This window comes from Parus major, chromosome 19, assembly GCF_001522545.3.
Source record: "Parus major isolate Abel chromosome 19, Parus_major1.1, whole genome shotgun sequence".
Classification (NCBI taxonomy): domain Eukaryota; kingdom Metazoa; phylum Chordata; class Aves; order Passeriformes; family Paridae; genus Parus; species Parus major.
In genome coordinates this window covers 9,738,348-9,757,596 of record NC_031787.1, presented here as the reverse complement: position 1 = coordinate 9,757,596, position 19,249 = coordinate 9,738,348, and the positions used below count along the sequence as shown (strand labels likewise).

General features: G+C 40.8%; 3 protein-coding genes across 9 annotated transcripts; 1 reads left to right on the top strand and 2 right to left on the bottom strand.

Annotated features, from left to right (window-relative positions):
- Positions 1–990: 990 nt before the first annotated feature.
- On the bottom strand, positions 991–13,703 carry KIAA0753 (KIAA0753 ortholog). 7 transcript variants are annotated; one of them, XM_015646311.2, is made up of 17 exons: positions 13,615–13,703; positions 13,062–13,196; positions 12,445–12,558; positions 11,661–12,270; positions 11,046–11,149; positions 10,697–10,759; positions 9,640–9,855; positions 8,359–8,566; positions 7,084–7,280; positions 5,975–6,144; positions 5,130–5,213; positions 4,880–4,967; positions 4,507–4,680; positions 3,391–3,472; positions 2,622–2,742; positions 2,257–2,481; positions 991–2,155 (listed from the first exon to the last, which is right to left on the bottom strand). In XM_015646311.2, exons 2-17 carry the CDS (start codon positions 13,143–13,145, stop codon positions 2,038–2,040), a joined length of 2,658 nt encoding a protein of 885 aa, XP_015501797.1. In that variant the 5' UTR covers positions 13,146–13,196; positions 13,615–13,703; the 3' UTR covers positions 991–2,037. The 7 variants fall into 7 exon arrangements, 6 of the variants coding, with proteins under 6 accessions (XP_015501797.1, XP_015501796.1, XP_015501799.1 ...); XM_015646310.2 differs by lacking the exon at positions 13,615–13,703 and adding an exon at positions 13,282–13,484; XM_015646313.2 differs by lacking the exon at positions 12,445–12,558.
- On the top strand, positions 13,661–15,836 carry TXNDC17 (thioredoxin domain containing 17). Its single transcript, XM_015646332.3, has 4 exons — positions 13,661–13,856; positions 14,530–14,611; positions 14,865–14,940; positions 15,549–15,836. Exons 1-4 carry the CDS (start codon positions 13,715–13,717, stop codon positions 15,615–15,617), a joined length of 369 nt encoding a protein of 122 aa, XP_015501818.1. The 5' UTR covers positions 13,661–13,714; the 3' UTR covers positions 15,618–15,836.
- A 986-nt stretch (positions 15,837–16,822) lies between these two features.
- MED31 (mediator complex subunit 31) lies at positions 16,823–19,238 on the bottom strand. Its single transcript, XM_015646331.2, has 4 exons — positions 19,118–19,238; positions 18,677–18,754; positions 17,939–18,035; positions 16,823–17,211 (listed from the first exon to the last, which is right to left on the bottom strand). The coding sequence occupies exons 1-4, from the start codon at positions 19,125–19,127 to the stop codon at positions 17,019–17,021; spliced, it is 378 nt and encodes a 125-aa protein (XP_015501817.1). The 5' UTR covers positions 19,128–19,238; the 3' UTR covers positions 16,823–17,018.
- Positions 19,239–19,249: the final 11 nt, after the last annotated feature.

Genomic DNA, 19,249 nt, shown 5'->3' with positions numbered 1-19,249 from the left:
ACCCGCGCCCGGCTCCGGCCCTCAGAGTGGCGCTGCCCCTACCCCGGCCCGCGCTGCTGGGGCGCGCACGGCTCGGCTGCTGCCGCGGCACGGCCCCGGCCAAGCCCTTCCTGCCAGTCGCTGCTCTGGATTTGAACAGCAACATTCCTCTGGGTGTTGCCAGGCCCTGTGTCAATGCAATGGTTGAACAACTGCAAAACTGCCTTTTAGGCAATAGGCAAGTGGCTTTGAGTCTGCTGAAAGACGAATTAAGGGAACTTACAGAGTTCATCCCTCTTCAAGAGCCTCACTGGCAGCATGCCTCTAAAAGTAGAGATGCCAACTTCTCCAGAACCCCCAATAACCGGAAGACATTCATCTTAAGGAACGTCTTGAGTCACAGCCCTTCTTGTAGAAACAATGGGAAGAGGCTGGCAGAGAGGTTAGGAGGGATTTTATGTTACTACAGTGTGTCAGAACACTACCAAATAATGCACAGTTACAGAAGTTTTGCCCCAAAAATCCTACAATTGAAGAACCAAGCACAGTACAACCAAGTTCTAAAGCCACTTACAGGCTCTGTACCAACACCAGCTTGGTAGGTATAAAGATAATTACGTTATTTTGCTAGGGTATTGCTTAGCAGTTTATTCAAGAGCCACAGCAAATACCCCTGAGAATTTGGTGAGTTAAGTGGTTTTGCTTGAGCCTTAAGTGGAACAGACACTTAAGCAGTTCCCACCTCCAGAGCCAGCTGCAAATAAACTATGGTTCACCTTCCCCCAGCTATAGGTGACAGTGCTACTACATGCTGTAGTTAGCCCTCGAGCCACACTGCCTCTGCTGTTGGACACGAGTCCTGTTTAAAAGGTTTGACAAGGACTGCTTTCCCAAAGGTGTCACTAAGCCACCAAAATAAGCAATCCTAGAGAAAGACCATGGATATATAGAATCATAGAATATGCTGTGCTATTCCAAATGGATTCAGAGGGAAGTTAAATTAAAACTGTGTTTAGTGATAATAAACAAGTGTTGTTTATTAAAAAATAAAACATCTTCAAAATACTTTCACACGCATATATACACATAGAGACACTATTGCTTTAATATTTTTGACTTATTTTAGAAATCAGCTGTTTTAAATTACAGAAACCACATATCAGCGAAGTCCCACTTCAGCAGTAACATTTACATCATTGCATTTGAAGACAATTGAAATAGTAAACCAGGCTTCAATAGAAACAAAATTATTTTTAAAATATATGTTCTAATTAGAGAAAATAAAAATAATCTTAGACGGTTAAAAATTAATGTGTTATAGATTGAACAATATTGGAGAAAAAAAACTGACAAAGGAAACAGACTGTCATATTCTCTAGGATACCTCAAGGGCTGAATTTGCATTTCCCTAGAGTACTACGTTAAGTAATTATTACTATTGCTCTGACTCCAGACATAACCCAAACTAGCACTTTGATTACTTCAAACAAGTTAATTTAATGTTGCAGAAATGCCAATGGTTCATTTATTTTGTTGTTCTTGATTTTAATGGGATTCTTAAGAGAAAGGAATGTGGGCTTGAATCACTAAATGCTGATAAAAATGTAACATTTCAGACTAGTTTAAGAAAAAGAAAGTAATATTTCTATCACATGCTTCTATTGAAAGGTCTTGTTTTGCCTTTGCATTATGTACTAAGGAGGTACCATGCACATTATGTACTATGGAGGTACTCAGGAACTCCCTTCCGAAGCTGACGGCAAGAGCCCAAGCAAACCTGCAACTACAGCCAGCGACAAGTGTTTGCATCTATCTGTACTGTGCCATGAGAATCCTTCACTGGATTGCCACATCTCCAAAAGAACTCACCCCACTGTAGCATGTGCTAAGGTAATTAGACAATAAAAGGAAAAGTAAGGAAGTCCTTTCTGAAAAGGAAAACATTATTATAATGGTTTTATAAAAAACCTAAGATGAATCTTTGATGGAGATCCAGTACAGAAAATCTCACAGACTGTCAGGCTGAGGCTGACATTGATAGGGCAGGTGGGAAAGAATTCACTGCACTGGCTGCAAAAACTCTGATGTGAACACAGCTTCTGCATAGTCCTCACAAACATCCTGCAGCTCTGCTGCCACATCACACAGGGCTTCTTCTGTCAGCTGCTCTGCAAGACTAAGGGAGAGGAAGGGCAAAAAAAGAGAAGGAAAAGGTTCAGAAAGTCAGATTTCAAATTCCAGTCTTTCACTTCCAAACCACAAAGACAGTTCATATACCTCTCAGCAATCTGCCATGGATCAAAACTGCCCACTACCTCATGGGAAATAAGCTTTAAATGATGCTTGTATCTGCTGTTATAATCCAAGATGCTCTGGAGCACATCACTTGGCACAGAGACAGACACAGAATACACTTTCTGTAGAGACTTCAGAGGTAAGGACTGCAGAACGTAATTGCCAGACTGCAATTTCTCCTTTGCTTCTTTATTTTCATCAATATCACTGGAAATATAAAATAATCATCAAGACAGAACTAAATTTTTAAGTCTCTTTCTGAAGAGTCAGTGTAATGAAAACACTGGAATGAAGTCACACAGATCTTATGCACCACAGTTTAGTGTGGGGCCAATTATTCCACTTACGTGCTGTCAAATGGTTTTTCAAATAAAATGTCTGTTTCCAGCTCTGTGTGTCTGATTAATTTAGTTATCTGAACTGGATGAGGAGATATAAGTTTTTTAGCTGTTGATGCCATCTGTTGTTCTAGAAGGAAGAAAATACCATTTTAAATTGGATTTTTGAAAGAGAAAAACTACATCTACTGCAGATTAAGTCCTTACAAAGACTTGTTTCTTTTAAGGGCCAAGTCCTTCAGGTAAGTAAAGTATTCAAAGTGAGAAAAAACATAAATTCAGCTCAGTGTATTAAAGCTGAGCATTCTAGAAGTACTACCTTTAGTAAAAATCATTTATGCTGCCAGTGGGTGCTTCTAGCAGAGATAGAAAATACCACTGTAAAAATAGCACAGTCTATTAAACTCCATGGTAAATCCAAGACATAGAAAAAGAATCCATAAAGATTTGGGGTAAATCTTTACCAGTCTTACTGTGAGATTTTCCAACTTATGTTAAACAACACAGTTTCAGTAAAGTTGTATGTGATCCAATGGAAAACCAATGTAGCTTCACTGTGCTACTCAATCAAACCATAGGATAAAGAAAAGGAATGCTGATAAAGTACTGATTTTAGAACTATATCTTAGAAACTGTGCTCTGAAAGAAGCACTTATGGTAAAAAGTGTCCAAGTGGTGCTATTTGATCACACATAGTCCAATGACTTTGATTTCAAAACACCTGAACTTAAACCTACAGTTTATAAGAAAACCAAGTTGTGTTAAAAAAGACAATTACCCATATTGTCTTCCTGGGCCCAGAACTGGGAGTCACTGTAGACAATCTGTGTGACTCTCCTGCGGACAGCCTCCTGGTACATCTGTGGTGGAACACACATCAGTCAGTCAAGTGTGTAACATATATACAGCTCAGCTGTACTGATTACCACCAACAGGAAAGCAAGCCATTGTCCTCCTTGGGCAAAGCAGGCTTATTTTAGCTGGTAACACAACACAGAAAAGGGCTGGGGGATTGAAAACACAGACATTTATCTTGTTCAAAATGTCATACTTGAATACAAAACTAATTGCCAGTCCCACGGGAATTCCTCCCATTTCAGACCAACAGCCCTCAGCCAAACAACTGAAGGCCCTCAAACTGCTCCTGTCTCACCAACTGTGAATCCAAATGTGTGCTCCAGTGCCTCAGGGACAAGGACACTGCAGCTTCACACTTCCAACTGATGAACAGATCTCTAGAAGTAAATGGCACTAAACTGAGTAGTTCTAAGTCACAATAAATTTCAGAGAAGGTCAAAATAGAACTCAGACCAGAAATGATAAAAAACAGATTGAAGAAAACTTTTTAAGAAACCAATACATGAGAAAGTTCAAGTCAAGTAAACTATAACCTTATGTATGAAAATTTATATAGAAAGATGAATAAAAGGCACAGATAACCATGTATTCATCTGACTTCTCCATGATGCCCTGTGAAATACTTTGGATTGCCAGAGCATATTTCCTCAAGATACTCAAGAATACTGAAATTCTATAGCACACAAAAGGGAAAAATTCAAATTAATATTAAAATACTTTCCAATCTGCTAGACAATCAACATAATCACCATACTGATTCTCCCATTCATATACAATGATTTAAGCCACAAAATTTTAAGATGGGATGCAAACTCAGGTCTGCCAACTTTATAGCAACAGATTCATCAAACACTCTGCTTCTGTTCTAACATGGTGTTTTCTGGAAGCATAAACTCCATCCAGGTCTTTGATCTCAGACACTGATCCAGTCAGACCTTGCTTCATTTAAGAATGCAGATACTTACAGATACTATAATTTATGGACAGCAAATAAGAAATTAACACTAATGAGACCAACCAAGACAGAAAATCTTACTTCAATTTCTTCCATTCTTTGCAACATTGATTCAAGGCTACGAGCGTCAGCCACAGGCAGGGCCTCAGTCTGGAGTCTCTCAAGCTGATCCATGCTCCACAGCTCCTGAGCAGTATCTTCCAAAAGATCATCCAATAGCTTTTCACTCAGAATATCTGCATTTGTTGCAACCTGCTACTTAAAAAAACAAACCCCAAAAACAAATGCCACAGAAAATAAAAAGACACAAACTCAATACAAGAAAGAAAGAAACCCAAACCAAAACAAAAGTATCTTCCATTAAGTTGAAAAGAAACTGTTTGTTGCTCTTTTATAAAAATTTGACAGCTCTCAAGGCATCATTCACCCAGTGGCATGATCTTGTCTGTACTACCTGTGTCCTGTCTAACGGAGGCTCTGACCACTCCTGTACCTCCTTCCCAGCTTTCTCTGCACACTGAGCTGGAGAGACAGTTCGTGACCTGCACAAAGAAGAACAAATGACAATGCCATTCGGAAAGCTATTATGACAACAATAATTTTAAACATCAAACTATATAAATGTATTTTTAGGAGGACTGTTGGGAGTGGGGAGAAACTCAGATCTGACACTCCTTATAAGATTTTTCAAAGAAAGTCATTACCTCAACTTTAGTATTTTTTCCATTTCTCCTCTGCAAAGGCGAGTTAGAATTCCTCTTGAATGTTTTGCTTCAAGCCTTGCTAATCTTCAAAAATAGCACAGTAGCATAGAAAGTTACAAAATGTACATTGTAACAATTGAAGAATGAAATAGTGTGATTTCCATTATTAGTTTGAAAGAGTTACAAGAAATTTAGGGAGAAAATTAATAGATTTTGAGACCATATAAGCCAGAAAATTCTGTTGAGAATGAAGGAACTTGAATCATGTTTCTGCTGTTGGCAAACAGGAACTACTTGATTCTCCACAAGTATTGTCCAGAGAAATGAGCTCCTCATCTTACCATGCACACTGCCTAGTTCTGATCTAGCACCTGGATCTCCTGCTCGAAATGCCACAAACATCAGTCCCAAACCAACCTAAATTTGGAGACCCATGTGTAACAGGATGTTGAATAGAGCTTAAACAAACCTGCCCTTTATTATTGTCTGGGACAAATATATGCATCTTGTCCTTCTGAAACAGGGAGATAATATTTACTTTCTTAATGTAGTGCTGGGAATACCCACTCCTCCTCCTGTGTTTTGCCACTGCCCTGTCTTACACAGTTTGGCGTTGACTCCCAGGCAGCAATTCAGGCAAAAGACTAAAGCCCTGGCTCTTCCCAGGCTATAGGGAATGGGGCTGCTCTGGGCCAAGTGGGAAAGGAGAGCAGTTATGTGACAGCAAGCTGCGCTGTGCCACTGGACTGAAGCCAGGCCAACTCTATTCTAGTCACTAGCACAGATCCAGAAGCTTCTCCACTGGGAAGCAGTGCAAAGGTGGGTGCCAGGGACTGCAAACATACCGATTAGGTGAAACAGACCGAGGTGAAGGCTTTGAAGGCATGCAAGGCATTTTGCTCTCCTTAACAGGTCGTTTGTTCTCTTTTAGTTGGAAAGCTATAGTTGGCTCTTGAAATCGGGCATGCTTTCCCAGAGGGTTTGTCCGTCTTGAGTTTAAAGATTTCAGCATTCCCTTAAAATTAACATGATCACATTAAAAACACATATTCCAGTTGCTGAATTTTTAAAGTATTTTGCATTCTACTTTAGACTTTGTCTTGAAATTATGCCTGCTGGCTTTTCTGCAGTTGATGTATGTGAAAGTTTTACAAGTGCATTAAAGCGAAGTATAGCTGTGCCTGAACAGAACATATGCTTAATCCTGCAACTATTATTTTTGCAAACAGTTAAACTTTTCCAGTGTTGCTCTTCCTGCGGAAAAAACTTAATTTTGATTTTTCAGAATTAAACTCTATGCTGACTATTCATAAATCCAAATAGAAGGTTTCCAAGGTAACATTGTCTTCAGCCTCTGAGGAAGGGATAAAAAGAAAATACACTTACTAGCAAAATATAGCCCATGTCTTTTAAGAATTGTTTTGTTTGCACCATGAAGCTTCTTTCTGGTTGCAAGGACTTAGTAGAAATCAGAACTTGTATAGTAAAGTTTTATAATTTACCAGTTAAGTAAGCCTGAGTAACATATATTCTCCTACTAACATTAGTGCAACATTACTGCTGAGTGCATTTTTTGTGACACAAGATGACCACAGGAGGAAGATACTTCAGCTTTAATTTTAAATTGAAGAGCACACATTAATATCAAACATGATAATGATAATTTGATTAATATCAAACATGATTAATGTTTCAGTGAACATTTTCCTCATCAATTCTGTTGTTTCTAGTTGTAGAGTATATTTCTAAGGAACAAGAAACACTGTTTTCAAAAATAATTTGCTAAAATAGTCATAAGCACTAGAAATAACAGGCAGATTGCATAGTTTACCCCCTATGTCTCCTAGCTCAGAATAGCAATATTGTGAGGAAGTGTGAAGCTTTGACTGTGTCTTATAGAACAAATCCCAGGGCACAAGTAGAAGACAGCATAAATGATTTATCACTTCCATACCTGTGGTTTTGCAGGCAATAACATATTTTTCTTCTTCAAAGCACTATTTTCAAGGACAGACTCTTTTCTTACAGCTCTAGCTCTCACCAGTACATTTGTGCTTCCTTGCAAAGAGGCATTTCTCTCTGAAGTAGGTGGGCCACTTTCTTCTTGATATTTATTGTGTAATATATGGGCACAACTGTTTGCCTGTTGAACTGATGAAATATTTGCAACATGTCAATGTTTATCTATACTAAAAATAACACATGAACTGTTAACTCTAAATTGAAAGGGCAAGAATTCTCTTTTTTTCTACATTTGATACCTCTGTTATGCTAGGTAGCACTATGCTACCTCTGTTATGAATTTTTAAGCTCTACCATAATTTTTAAAAAATGAAAGACAAGATGAAAAATTCTAGCCTTGTATTTCCTGACAAGTAATAAAAGCAATTATTTTTCTTACATTGTTTTGATGAACAGGAAGGTCTGGGGTTTGTGTGCATATACATATAAATATGTCCAGAGATATTTGAAAATATACATATATATACAAGTCATGGGTGCAATTGCTATATGGAGTCTAGGCAGTCATAACAAAGCATCCTCTTTTAGGCACCAAGACACATGGAAACCATTAGGTGCTTATATACTGTCTCCCTGGACTGCCAAAGATGAATTCAGCATATGGAATTCTTGCTACCTGGGGGTAGTAGGGAATACTTACTGTTCTAGTACAAACCAGCCTGAGGTATGAGAAAGTCACCACAAAGGAAAAAAACAGTTAATATAATTTATATAATAATGTAAGAACTTACAATGGCTTTCATAAGGTGGCAAAATACTTCAGGTAAATTTATCTCACACCACCTTAAGAATAAAGCTCCTTTCCTTTCATATCCAAAGCAAAAGAACAATATAGAAAGCCAGCTCTGAACAGTTGCATTGCAAGATAGTGGTGAAAACCCTCAAGTCTTTAGATTAAACATCAATTAATATGTCTCTAGGTAGAGAAGTGTGATTGTTCATCATTACATTAACAGTAATGAACTGGCCAGGATAAAACAGCCATTGCTCGCAGAAGCAGAGAAATTGTACCAACCGAGGGAATTCTGAGCCAAAGCCACAGAATTACTTTTCAGTATGAACAGTTATACAACCACAGCCTGGTTTTTGTTAAGACTAATTTGCTGACCTCTAACTGACTTCTGAACAGCAATACCATACTAAAAAAATTGAACTCTAGATGGCAAGTTAAGTGATAATAATGTATTTAGTTATTCAAAATACAAACCAGTCAGAAGACTCCTGGCACATGGAGGTTTTTTAGACTCTTGTCCATGCTGTCCCTTCAAGGTGAGAGGTTTGTTTTCTCCCTTTGGAGAGAGAAGCTTTCTTGCTGGAAATGCTTCAGTGTTCCTTGGAGATTTGGCCTGAGAAGCTGAAATACATTTCTTCATTGTTTTTGATGTTTGCTTGTTTTCCAGCAGTGAATTCAGATCCTGCACCAAATTTTTAGAGTTTTAATTATTCTCTCAGCAAATCTGATGTAATGAAAAGAAAATTCAAGACATTCTAAGCAGTTGGAGCTTTTTTGGTCTGTTTTTGTTTTGGTGTTTTTTTCAGATGGTGATTATTTCTGATAGCTTGGTCATGTAGAAGCTTTTTCATATTACTAACTTAAATCTTACTGAAAAGGCTTACATTTTTGTATTTACAACTGACTCCAGCAAACCATTTGCTTACAGAATGTTCAAAAAGAATTGAACACAAGGGCTACACACCAACAAAAATTTCATGGTCACATAACTATGGTGACAAAGACACTTCTTCCAATGCTATGTCCAAACTTAAACAACTACCTCCTTTCCCATTCCCAGGCAGTTAGCACTCTTACTGTTCTGATAAGCAGGTCATAACAGTAAAATTAAAGACATAGCTCTTACGGTTTTAACAGCATTTTTAAGGAAAGCATCTTATGGCTCTGATATTGTTTTTTTTAATTTATGCAGCAGGCAACATGAATCAGAACTTTTCAATGATACTAATGACATCTATAAGTCATCAGATATTAATAAATTAGATATTTGAAGGGCACAGAGCCAAGTAGTTCTTGTACCCACAACTTTATCTTCTGCCTGGACAACTCTGCACCCACCACCATATGAGATACTCAGGTGCTCATCACTGATGCTGACAACTAAAGCATGCATCCAGAGTAATAAACACTTAATGCACACCTAATGTATAAAATTAATTCTCTTGGTTCTGAAAATGACTAATGAATTAGGAACTGATGCTTTGTTACCATTATCACTACTACTCCTCATTCTACTAGGACAGCCAAGAAAGCTAGGAACAGCATCAACAAGCAGCAGGTAGCTTCTGTGTTTAGGATGCACGTCTGTTTTAGACCACCATTACTTAGGAACATTAGAAGTACTTTTTTACGTTAGAAAATATGACCTTTAAAAAATAAAAACAAAACCAGTAATATAATCTGCCATTTCATGAACACAATCTCATATTTCGCTACATCTTTCCTGCCTTAGCAAACCAAATGTTTTTTTCCTACCTCAACTTGCAACAAAATATCTATGATAACTTCAGAAATGGAAGAATTCCCTTCTAGTTTGGCAGAACAGAGAGACAGTTGACGAATGAGACTGCCCAGTTCCTTGTAGTGGGCTGGAATCTGCTCATCTGTTTGATCTGTAAACTGATTGGCAAATGCCTGCAAGGTTCGTACAGCTCCTCTGTGTGCTGCTGCCAACCTGGATACTGCTCGAGACTGGAAAAATGAAAAATAAATAAATGCTTTAATAACTATAGTTTCTATGGATACTTATACTATTGGAAGAATTGTTGCTGAAATTTCATGTAGAAACATTGATGTTTGGAATAATTTTGATTGGTATTAAGCCATTTATTTGTGAGAAAAAGCAAAACAGGCATTGAAGTAATTTACTCAAGATTCCTCACAAGAGTACTCCTATCGATGTCATGCTGGCTTCAGGTAAAACAGCCTGGGGATAACAGGTCATGAGGTTTCTACTACCTGTGCCAACATAGAGCTGTCAACTACAGTTGGCTGTAGATGTAAATATTCTTGCAAACAAGAATATTCTCAATCCTCTGTGTTTTGTTACAGAAGAAAATGCAGGTAATTGAAAAAGGACAAGAGAACAACAGGGCAACATCGGCCAGACTGTAAGTCATGATCTCAGCCATCCCCCTGAAAGGTGTTGGGCAGAGAAAATCAGAAACAAAGCTGGTAAGACTGAGTGTCATCAAACAGAAGTTTTAAAAAAAGCAGTCAAGAGTAGAACACATTGCTAATTCCTTGCAAAAAGGAATTTAAATGAAGAAGGAATTAGAAGCCACATAAACGCAGAAGACCAACCACCTGCCTCTCATTTACTGTAAATGAGAGCTGAGGAGAAGAGGGAAGTAGCAAAGGCAGTGTCGGGCCAAGTGAGCCATACTTCTTGGACAATGAGACAAAATGTGTAAGATACAAAGGAAATCCCCTTTCTGGAGAGAGCTCAGCTGCACCCTAGACAATCAAACTCAATTATCCAGAAAACTCTGTCAATAAGTTACTTGCACCCTGAAGGATAATTACATCTTACCTTTTTAGTATGTTTGATTGTATGAGGACTCAGTTTCTCTAAATCGTCCTGAATTTCTTTTACCTGTTTATCAAGAAAGGAGACAGAGAGGAGCAAGTCAGTCACAATTAGTTCCATGTCTATAAATGAACAATAGATCTTCACTGTAGCATCTGAGATTTTCCAATAGTGACACTCACCTCTCTGTCCAGCCATGAGGGAAATCAGTCACACCATTCAGAATAAACTAGAATGGTATGGAAGTTCAGCAACAACCTGATTGACTTTCTCTTGTTCCAGTTAGTTTCTGACAAATTATTCACAACAAACTAAACTCCTATGCATCCCAGTTTAAAATCATGGTTCCTACCTGTTGCTGGAGCACATATAGCATCCGAGCTGACCGTGCAGCTTGTTGCTGTCTCCTAGTGCAAAGCCGCTGCTCGTTTTCAGGATCAAGTTCTCTATCTCTCCCTAAAAAGCACAGAATATAAAGTTTTATATCCTAATTTAACCTGTGAAAATCCCAATTAAGTCATGACAACAGACATAATTTAGTAATAAGCCTTTTCCATGCAGAACCAAGCCACCTATTTGTTCAGGGTTCTTTTAACAGTAATGTATGTTAGTTATTGAAAACTCTATGTCCTGTTTCTGCTTAGAATTTCACTGAAGTCTCATGCAATATAGCTCGTTAGTTATTTTAAAAATCATGTGACCCCTAAGTTTTATGACAAAGTTGCAGATAAAGCACTCAAAATTAGGAATGGTTAAACCTCCTGCTAGTTACTACAAAAGAACCAACTGCTTAAACTGGCTAGCTATTCTATCTTGTATAAACATTTCAAAAAAAAAAAAAAAAAAAAAAATGGTTCTCAAAAGTCTAGACATAAATATGAATTCTAATATAACCCAAAAAATGGGGGGAAAAGATCAACAAACTAGTGTGTATTTATATAAGATAATTACTGTTCAGTCTAAACACCTTTTTTAATAATTTCTTCAATTTTCTGGACATAGCTCCTCAATTCTTTTTGCAGACGCTGAACTTCCTGCATATTCTGATGTTCTTTTTTATTTAAATTTGGCTTGGTGTCTGGTCTGGTATCATGGGTGGGTGGAGAGTCCAAAACAGCTGGTATCTGCCTTCCCTCCTTAACTACGCAGAGATAAACGTTCGCGTCAGAGCTGGCAGACTCCCCTTGGAAAGGCTGGTCAAGCCTCTGCTCACATGTTGAGTGAGTCTGAGACTTCAGGGCTTTTTTGTTTTTTTGACTTGCAAATACTTCAGTCTTCTGCTGTCGTGATTTCTGGGTCCACAGTGGTGTACTGACATCTCCAAATACCTGCCGTTTCACTTGTTCTTCCAGACGTCTTTGTCTGATGTCCCTTTTTGCCAGCTGAACAGCCAATTTCAGTCTCTCTTCAGATACCACTGAGAACATCCCAGAGCTTCTCAGGCTGGGGTCCTCACTTCCAACCAGATTTCTCTGATCATTGGATGCCTTCAGTTTTTCTATTATAATTGGACGGGGATGAGAGAATCTGAGAGCCAAGTTCTCTGGAACTGCTGGAACACTTCTATTAAACTGGAGCTGTTCAAAGCGTAAAAAAACCCTGATGTTATACAGAACACTATAAACAGGTGATGCAACTCATGATGGCACCATTTTGGATGTGTGCTGAGCACAGTGCTAACATCAATGTTTTCATTCTTGCTAAGTAGTGCTCACAGAGGTCAAGGCTTTTTCTGCTCCTCACTTGCTCACCTCTGAGTAGCCTAAGGGTGGGCAAGAAGCTAGAGCGGAAACAACTGGATGGCTGACCCCCAACTGACAAAAGGGATATTCCACACCCTGTGGCATCATGCTCAGTAGTAAAAGCTGCAGGGAAGAAGGAGAAATGGAAGACTGGTGAGCATTTGTCTTCCTAAGTCACTGTTATATGCACTGAAATTGTGGAAGCGGCTGAACTCCTGCCCACTGATAAGATGTAGAGAATGAATTCCTTATTTTGCTTTGTTTGTGTACACAAACAGGAAAGCATTTGCTTTCCCTGTTGACCTGCCTTTATCACAACCCCGTAACTTTTCATACTTTTCGCCTTCCACTTCTCTTCCCCATGTCAACTGGCAGAGAGTGAGCAAGTGGCTGCATGCTCAGCTGCCTACTGGGATTGAACCACAACAGAAAATTAAGAATAATTGCATATACAGTTTGTGATCTCCACCCTTACCAAAGGACAGTGTCAAGATAATGTGTGACAACATGAGGAAAGCTGGTATGACACTCCCTGCTGGGCTGTCTCAGGAAGTGGGTCAGAATAATCTTTTTGTTACAATCACAAAGAAAACCAATTCAACATCACTACAGACGGCATATGGTACCTGTGTTTGTAAAGCTTTAGCTTCATTCCTGTATCGTTGGGTGGTGAATGCATCCTCAGACACCGCGGTCTTGCTCAGTCCCATCTCATCGGCTTGAGAGCAAACCCCGCTATTGTCCCTTGCTTGTGATCACAGCTGTGAATGGGAGAACAATAAACGCTTATTTCAGACTCGCAAAAGCCATCCCGGGTCTGACGTGAGCAACAAAGGGAGAACCAACCCAAGGGAGCCGCGGAGAGAAGACTGGGGCGGTCTCTCTGCAACCGCCCAAGGCCCGCGGCTGCTCCCGGCCCGGGCCCTCACGGCGTCCCGGGCGGCACCGGCACCAGCGGGTCCTGGGCGCTGCCGCAAGGCAGAGGGAGGGGAGACAGAGAGGAGAGAGGGAGGAGGCAGAAAGGAGGCAAAGAGGAGGGAGGCGGAGGGAGGCAGAGAGGGCAGGAGGAAGGAGGAAGGGAAGGTGGGAGGCAGAGAGGGCGAGAGGGAAGGAGGAAGTGAGGAAGAGAGAGGCAGAGAGGGAGGGAGGACGGGCGAACCAGGCCGCGCCTGGACCCACCAGGCGCCGTTCGAACCCGGTCCCGCCGCCGCAAGGGCCGCCGGGAGCGCGCGGAGCTACGGCGGCCGCGCGGGCCGGGCCGGGCGGAGCCGCTGCCGCCATGGGCTGGGTAGAGTTGCAGGTCCGCGGCTATCCCGAGTTCGTGCGGACGGCGCAGAGTTACCACGGCCGGCCTATCTTCGTGCTCTTCTGCGGCGATAAGGACGCCGAGGGCAGGAGTTGGTGTCCCGACTGCGTGACGGGTGAGGCCCGTGGGGGGAGCGCCCTGCCTGCGGCATGGGCCGTGTCAGTCCGGGGGAAGCCGGAGAGGCTCCCGGTGCCTTCCCGGAAAATGCTGGGCGAGCACAGCAGCCCCAGTGCCGGTGCCGGGCTCCAGGCACAGTTCCGCGAGCGGGCTGCCGCGCTGCCCTTTCCGTTGCCCACATGGAGCGGCACAGGTTTCTGGTGAAGGCTGGCGCACGGCCAGCAAACACAGAGACCTGCGGTCAGTTTCACCTATGCTGAATGTGTCCAGGCGCAGCGGTGCCCTCCCCGACGGTGTCTGGCGGCAGCAGGTGAAGGCGGTTCTCAGAATCACGGCGCTGAACTACCTGGACTTTATGTGTCTGAGCAGGTGTGAAGGTGCGCTATGGAACCGTAGGGCGCCGTGCTGAGCTGTCACACCCGGGACAGGACAGAATGAGTGGTTCTCTTTGTGCTAGAGAAGAAATTGCTCTTTACTCAAACACAAATCCAGTCAGTGTTCAAGTACATAATGAACTCTGAAAAACTTGTGGATAGACAGGTGAAATGAATTAGAGATCTCTAACTAAAGCAGACAAAACATTAATAAGCAGTTTTGCTGGTCCAAGTAAATACGTGTGATTCTGTAGCACAAATATTAAGTACTAACAGATTTTAAAAATTATTTTCTAGCTGAGCCAATTGTGAGGAAGGAACTTCATAACCTGCCTGATGAGTCAGTTTTCATCTACTGCCTAGTTGGAGATAGACCCTAGTAAGTACCTTTGAATGCTGAAAAATGGGATGACTCTTGGACTGGTTGTTACCCTGTTGGAAAAACTGAGCTGTCCTTTTCTGTAAGGAGCCAATAATTTTTTGAGGCCTTCACCATCTCTGACATAAATGATCTGCATGCTTGTTTTGAGAAGGGAGTTGGGAAGGTGTGAGGCAAAGGCCTTTGAATCATTTTGAAGCTATTTTAACTTCAGAATGCCCCCCTACAAGCTTAACACCTTCTTTCTGAACAGCTGGAAGGATCCCAACAATGAATTCAGGAAGAATCTGAAACTAACAGGAGTGCCTACACTACTTAAATATGGAACAGTAAGTGATTTGTTCTATGTTCTGGATCTACAGGCCTTGAGATGGCGAGTTGGCAGGAATTTAGGGCTGTAAATGAATTAGTCACTTGTATTCTCTGAGAACCCCCTCTTGTTCAAGGAGACCAGAGCATTCTGAACAGTTCTTCTGCTCCCCATTCCTCACTCAAACAGTTCCTCAAGAGACAACCATTCTGCTTATTGTGTAATGTCTATAATAGACATGCAGTAAAGGGAGTATGTGCACTTGGCTCATAGTGCTTGAGGGGTTGAGAAACTTATTAGCTACATATTGTTAATGCTCCTGCTTTGCAGCTCCTCAACTTTTGAAAAATCCAAACACTGAACTATGGGAGTGAAACAATTTATGAGCAGTGCACTTGACTCAGACTGCAGCTCAAGTTGTAACTTGTACATGTTAGTTAATTAGCAGTTACTTGCTTAGAAATGCCTCTTCCACACCTCAGGAATGTTTCAGTTGTTACTACCTTTCTAGTTCCACCTCCACTACCTCGATCCCCAGGACAACAGTTGCTAGATGTGGCTAATGTTAGTATGTACAAATGTCTCTCCACTAGAACCGGTTTGTTAATTATGAACTTTTCCTTTCAGCCTCAGAAGCTGGTCGAAGAAGAATGTTTTAAAGCAGAGCTTGTGCGCATGTTATTTACTGAAGACTAAAGCCCTTACTAGTCAGTCCTTGATGAAGATGGTAATCTCAATTACTGCAGTGTCCTTTCAAAGAATCACTGACCTTTATTAAAACTTTTGTAATTAATTACTTCAGACTAGTCAAGATAAATGTCCTGAAATTCTGGGTCCAAACCTTACACTAAAATCTTACCAAAAGAAACTGTATCTTTCCTTTTATGTCCAAATAAACTTGAGTTTTCAAACTGACCTCTTTTCAAAGAACCTGAGCTCATGTTAGAAACTGAGATTAGCCTGCACTTACTGAAGTGTAACTGCAAAGTTACACCTAAAATGAATAAGGAGGAAAGGGAGAAACAGAAAAATCTTACTAAGTCTGACCACATAATTACAGAAACTGTTAAGATAAATTTTCAATGCCAAAGATGTTTAATGACTTATGTGTTCTGTCTAAGTGTGATAATGTGATGGCTCACAGCTGTAGTATCACTGATTACATGCTAATGGTTAACAGTTGGGAGTACCTAATCCTACAAGGACAGGAAATACAGCATGAATGCACCAGAAATACAGCCTGAAAATAGGAAAATTAAAATCCTGGCAGCTGCCAAGAGCTATGTTCTTACAATAAAAAAACATAAATAAAAAAAAGGAATAAATGGCAAGTGCTTCTCCAATACTCCAAGCAATGGCATGTTTCCCCATGTACCCTGTTCTCTTTACATGGAGTGTAAAGAGATTCTAGAGCAGCCACTGCTGCATGGGCAAAGGCCAAGATTCAAGGAAGCTGAGTTTAATGGAACAGAGACAGCTACAGCTTGTTTCCTTCTCTATCCTGCAGAGTTTCTCTCTGCTCCACTCCCCCGACCTCACCCTGTACACTCCTGATTTCTATCTGTACAATGTGCTGTAAGGAAAACTGCAAAACTTCCATCAACAATCACTGCCAGGGAAACAGAAGTGATGAGTAATAGTGCAGCTTGGTTTCAAGGAAAAACTGCAAATTTCAACTTTGTCTATCATCACCTTTGCTTGTCCTGGAGCTGTAAATAGCAGGGAGTTCTCAGTAACACTTTAAGACACATCATTATTCTCCAGGGAAAAGGCTTCCTATGACCAGCCTTTAGAGCTACACTTTTTTGTAGATAATTAGTAAGTAACAAATCTAGGTTTTCAAAGTCAAGAGGAATCAATAACTTGACTGCAGTAAAGCTCTTAGAAAATTACCCATGCTATAAAATAAATTGCAGGTGTTTATTAGTCTTTAAAAGAATAGATGAAACAAAAACAACACCAGTCACTTGAAAAATTCAAATGAAAGGGACATCCAGAGCCAAAGTTGCATAAGGGTTCATTCCTCTACTGTAAATACTTCACTGACACAAAGTACACCTTATCGTCAGTACTCCACGAGTACACTCCAAATGTACTTCATTTTACAGAGGTGTTGTTTTGTTGCTGCTGCTCAGCCAGTGCCTGCTGGAGGCGCATCCTTTTCCTGGAATAGTGCTGCCAGTGGAGGATCTGTTGCTCATCAATAAATTTGGCACACTGAGCATTGACCAGTTCTTTGCGGAAATGTTCATACTGGAGCAGCTCTAGCATATGCAAACATTGAGGATACCTGGGTTAAAAATAAGCACACTTTAATACAGGTTTTTACAAGGAACACTAAATCTAGAGTCTTCAGTACTTCTTGGGCTATTTTAGTTTTGATTCGTATGTGCTTTACCTAAGTGTGAAACCACTTCAGCCTGCACACTGTGACTTGGTAACTGCAGCATCAGGGCAGGAAACAAGGAATCCAGTTCCATTAATAAATGCACATTCCTACTTGCTTGCAGTAGCTTCCCCAGTGGCTCGGTTTGATAGACCAAATCCATAGGAATTACAATGACTGTAGAGCCCAATTAAAGGAGATGACCAGAAGAAACATTTTCCCAAAAACTGAATGAATTTGCACACTTGGAAAAACACAAAATTACCCTGTGTCTCATGTAAGCATCAATAATGCAAAATTAATCTCAAAATGCACTTACTGCTTTTTTACCCTAATGCTCAATAGTTTGATTTTAAACCAATCAAAAGTGCAGACTAAGGCTTTAAAGGAAGATTCTAAGAAAACTAATGAAATTTTTATAATTTTTGCCCATTGCTGCTACATGTGGACTACTGGAAACAGGAAAATTCAGATTGCATATAACCATAATCATACATAATCTATGTTATGGGGAGGACAAAAGTAACATTATAGGCAGAAATGAAACCTTGACATGCTGCTGTACAGTGTGTAAAATGAGGTCAATGCCAAACCATTAATACACAGAAACTTAAGGGAATTTAGCACTTACTTCAGGTATTTTGCATATTCAGGTTCTTTCCAATAAAGTAAATACTTAAGATAATTTACAAAAGCTTTATCTTTGAAGTAGCCTCTTTGTGCGAGAACTGAAATAAAATGACAAATAAGGAATTGTCAGTTACAGACGGGTGAAAAGAATCTGCACACTTGAAAAAATTCACGAAGTCAAAACTTTCTCATTACAATCAAATTTCACTAATTTATACTTGGCAAATAAAAAAACAGGTCAAAATAAGATTTTTACGTCAACAAAATAATAGTTTAGTCTCATGTCTTGGTTTCTATCTTTCATTGAATGGAAGAGTTTTTTGAAAAAAGAAAATTTTGACTGTAGCATCAAAATTAGCACTGAGTTATGTATAAATTGAACTATGTATATATGAAACATTATGTATATATGAAACTATTCACAGTAGTAAAATTATGTTTTCAGATGAAAAAATTCTGTTAACTTGACGTTACTTTTTAATAAGAGACTGAAACTTGTTATTTTCTTCCTCCATCAAATAAATGCTTTTTTTTTGCATTCCAATCAACAAAAGACTTTACAGTCAAAAAAAAAACAAGAACCCACATGTTAAACGAATTATTTACAGACTAACTTTATGCCGTAAAAACCCCTTTTCTTTGTTTAGCCCTCTCTTAATATTTAACAATACCAGTAACAATAAAGATCATTAAACTATATTAACTCCTCCGGGTCCTGGTATTTACTTTAAATACTCACAGTTGAGGTAATTTGGATTTGCCAGACATTGAACAAACTCCAGCTCCAACTGGAATCGAAGTCGATTCCCTGTATCATCTGAGTCGAGAAAAAAAACCAGTAAGAAATGGACCCACACAACAAATTGAAAGCAATCGTGGCCAATGTGTCACCCGGGACCAAGGCGGGCTGGGGCGGGCGAGGGCCGCGGCCGGCAGCAGCAAACAGCTCCGTGCGCGGGGCCGGCTCGGCCAGGGCACGCCCGGGAGAGGCCTCCGGGGCTGCGGGCTCAGAGGGGCCCCAGCGCCCGTGTGGAGGCCTCTTCCCGGGCCGCGAGCTCCCGGTCTAGCGCGGTCCCGTCAGACCCGGCGCTCCGGTGGCCTGAGGAGCTCCGACATCGGCTGCAACACCGCCCCACGGGACTCCTCCCCGGCCCCGCACCGGCCCCACGGGCTCCCACACCTGCGTCCATGTCCGGGACGCGCACACGCGACGGCGACGAGCACCCCCCACGTCAGCGGCCCGCTGGACTGCAGCGCTAAGCACGCTGGGAACGCAGCGCCCGTTGCCTAGCAACGGGGGCGGGGCCAGGCG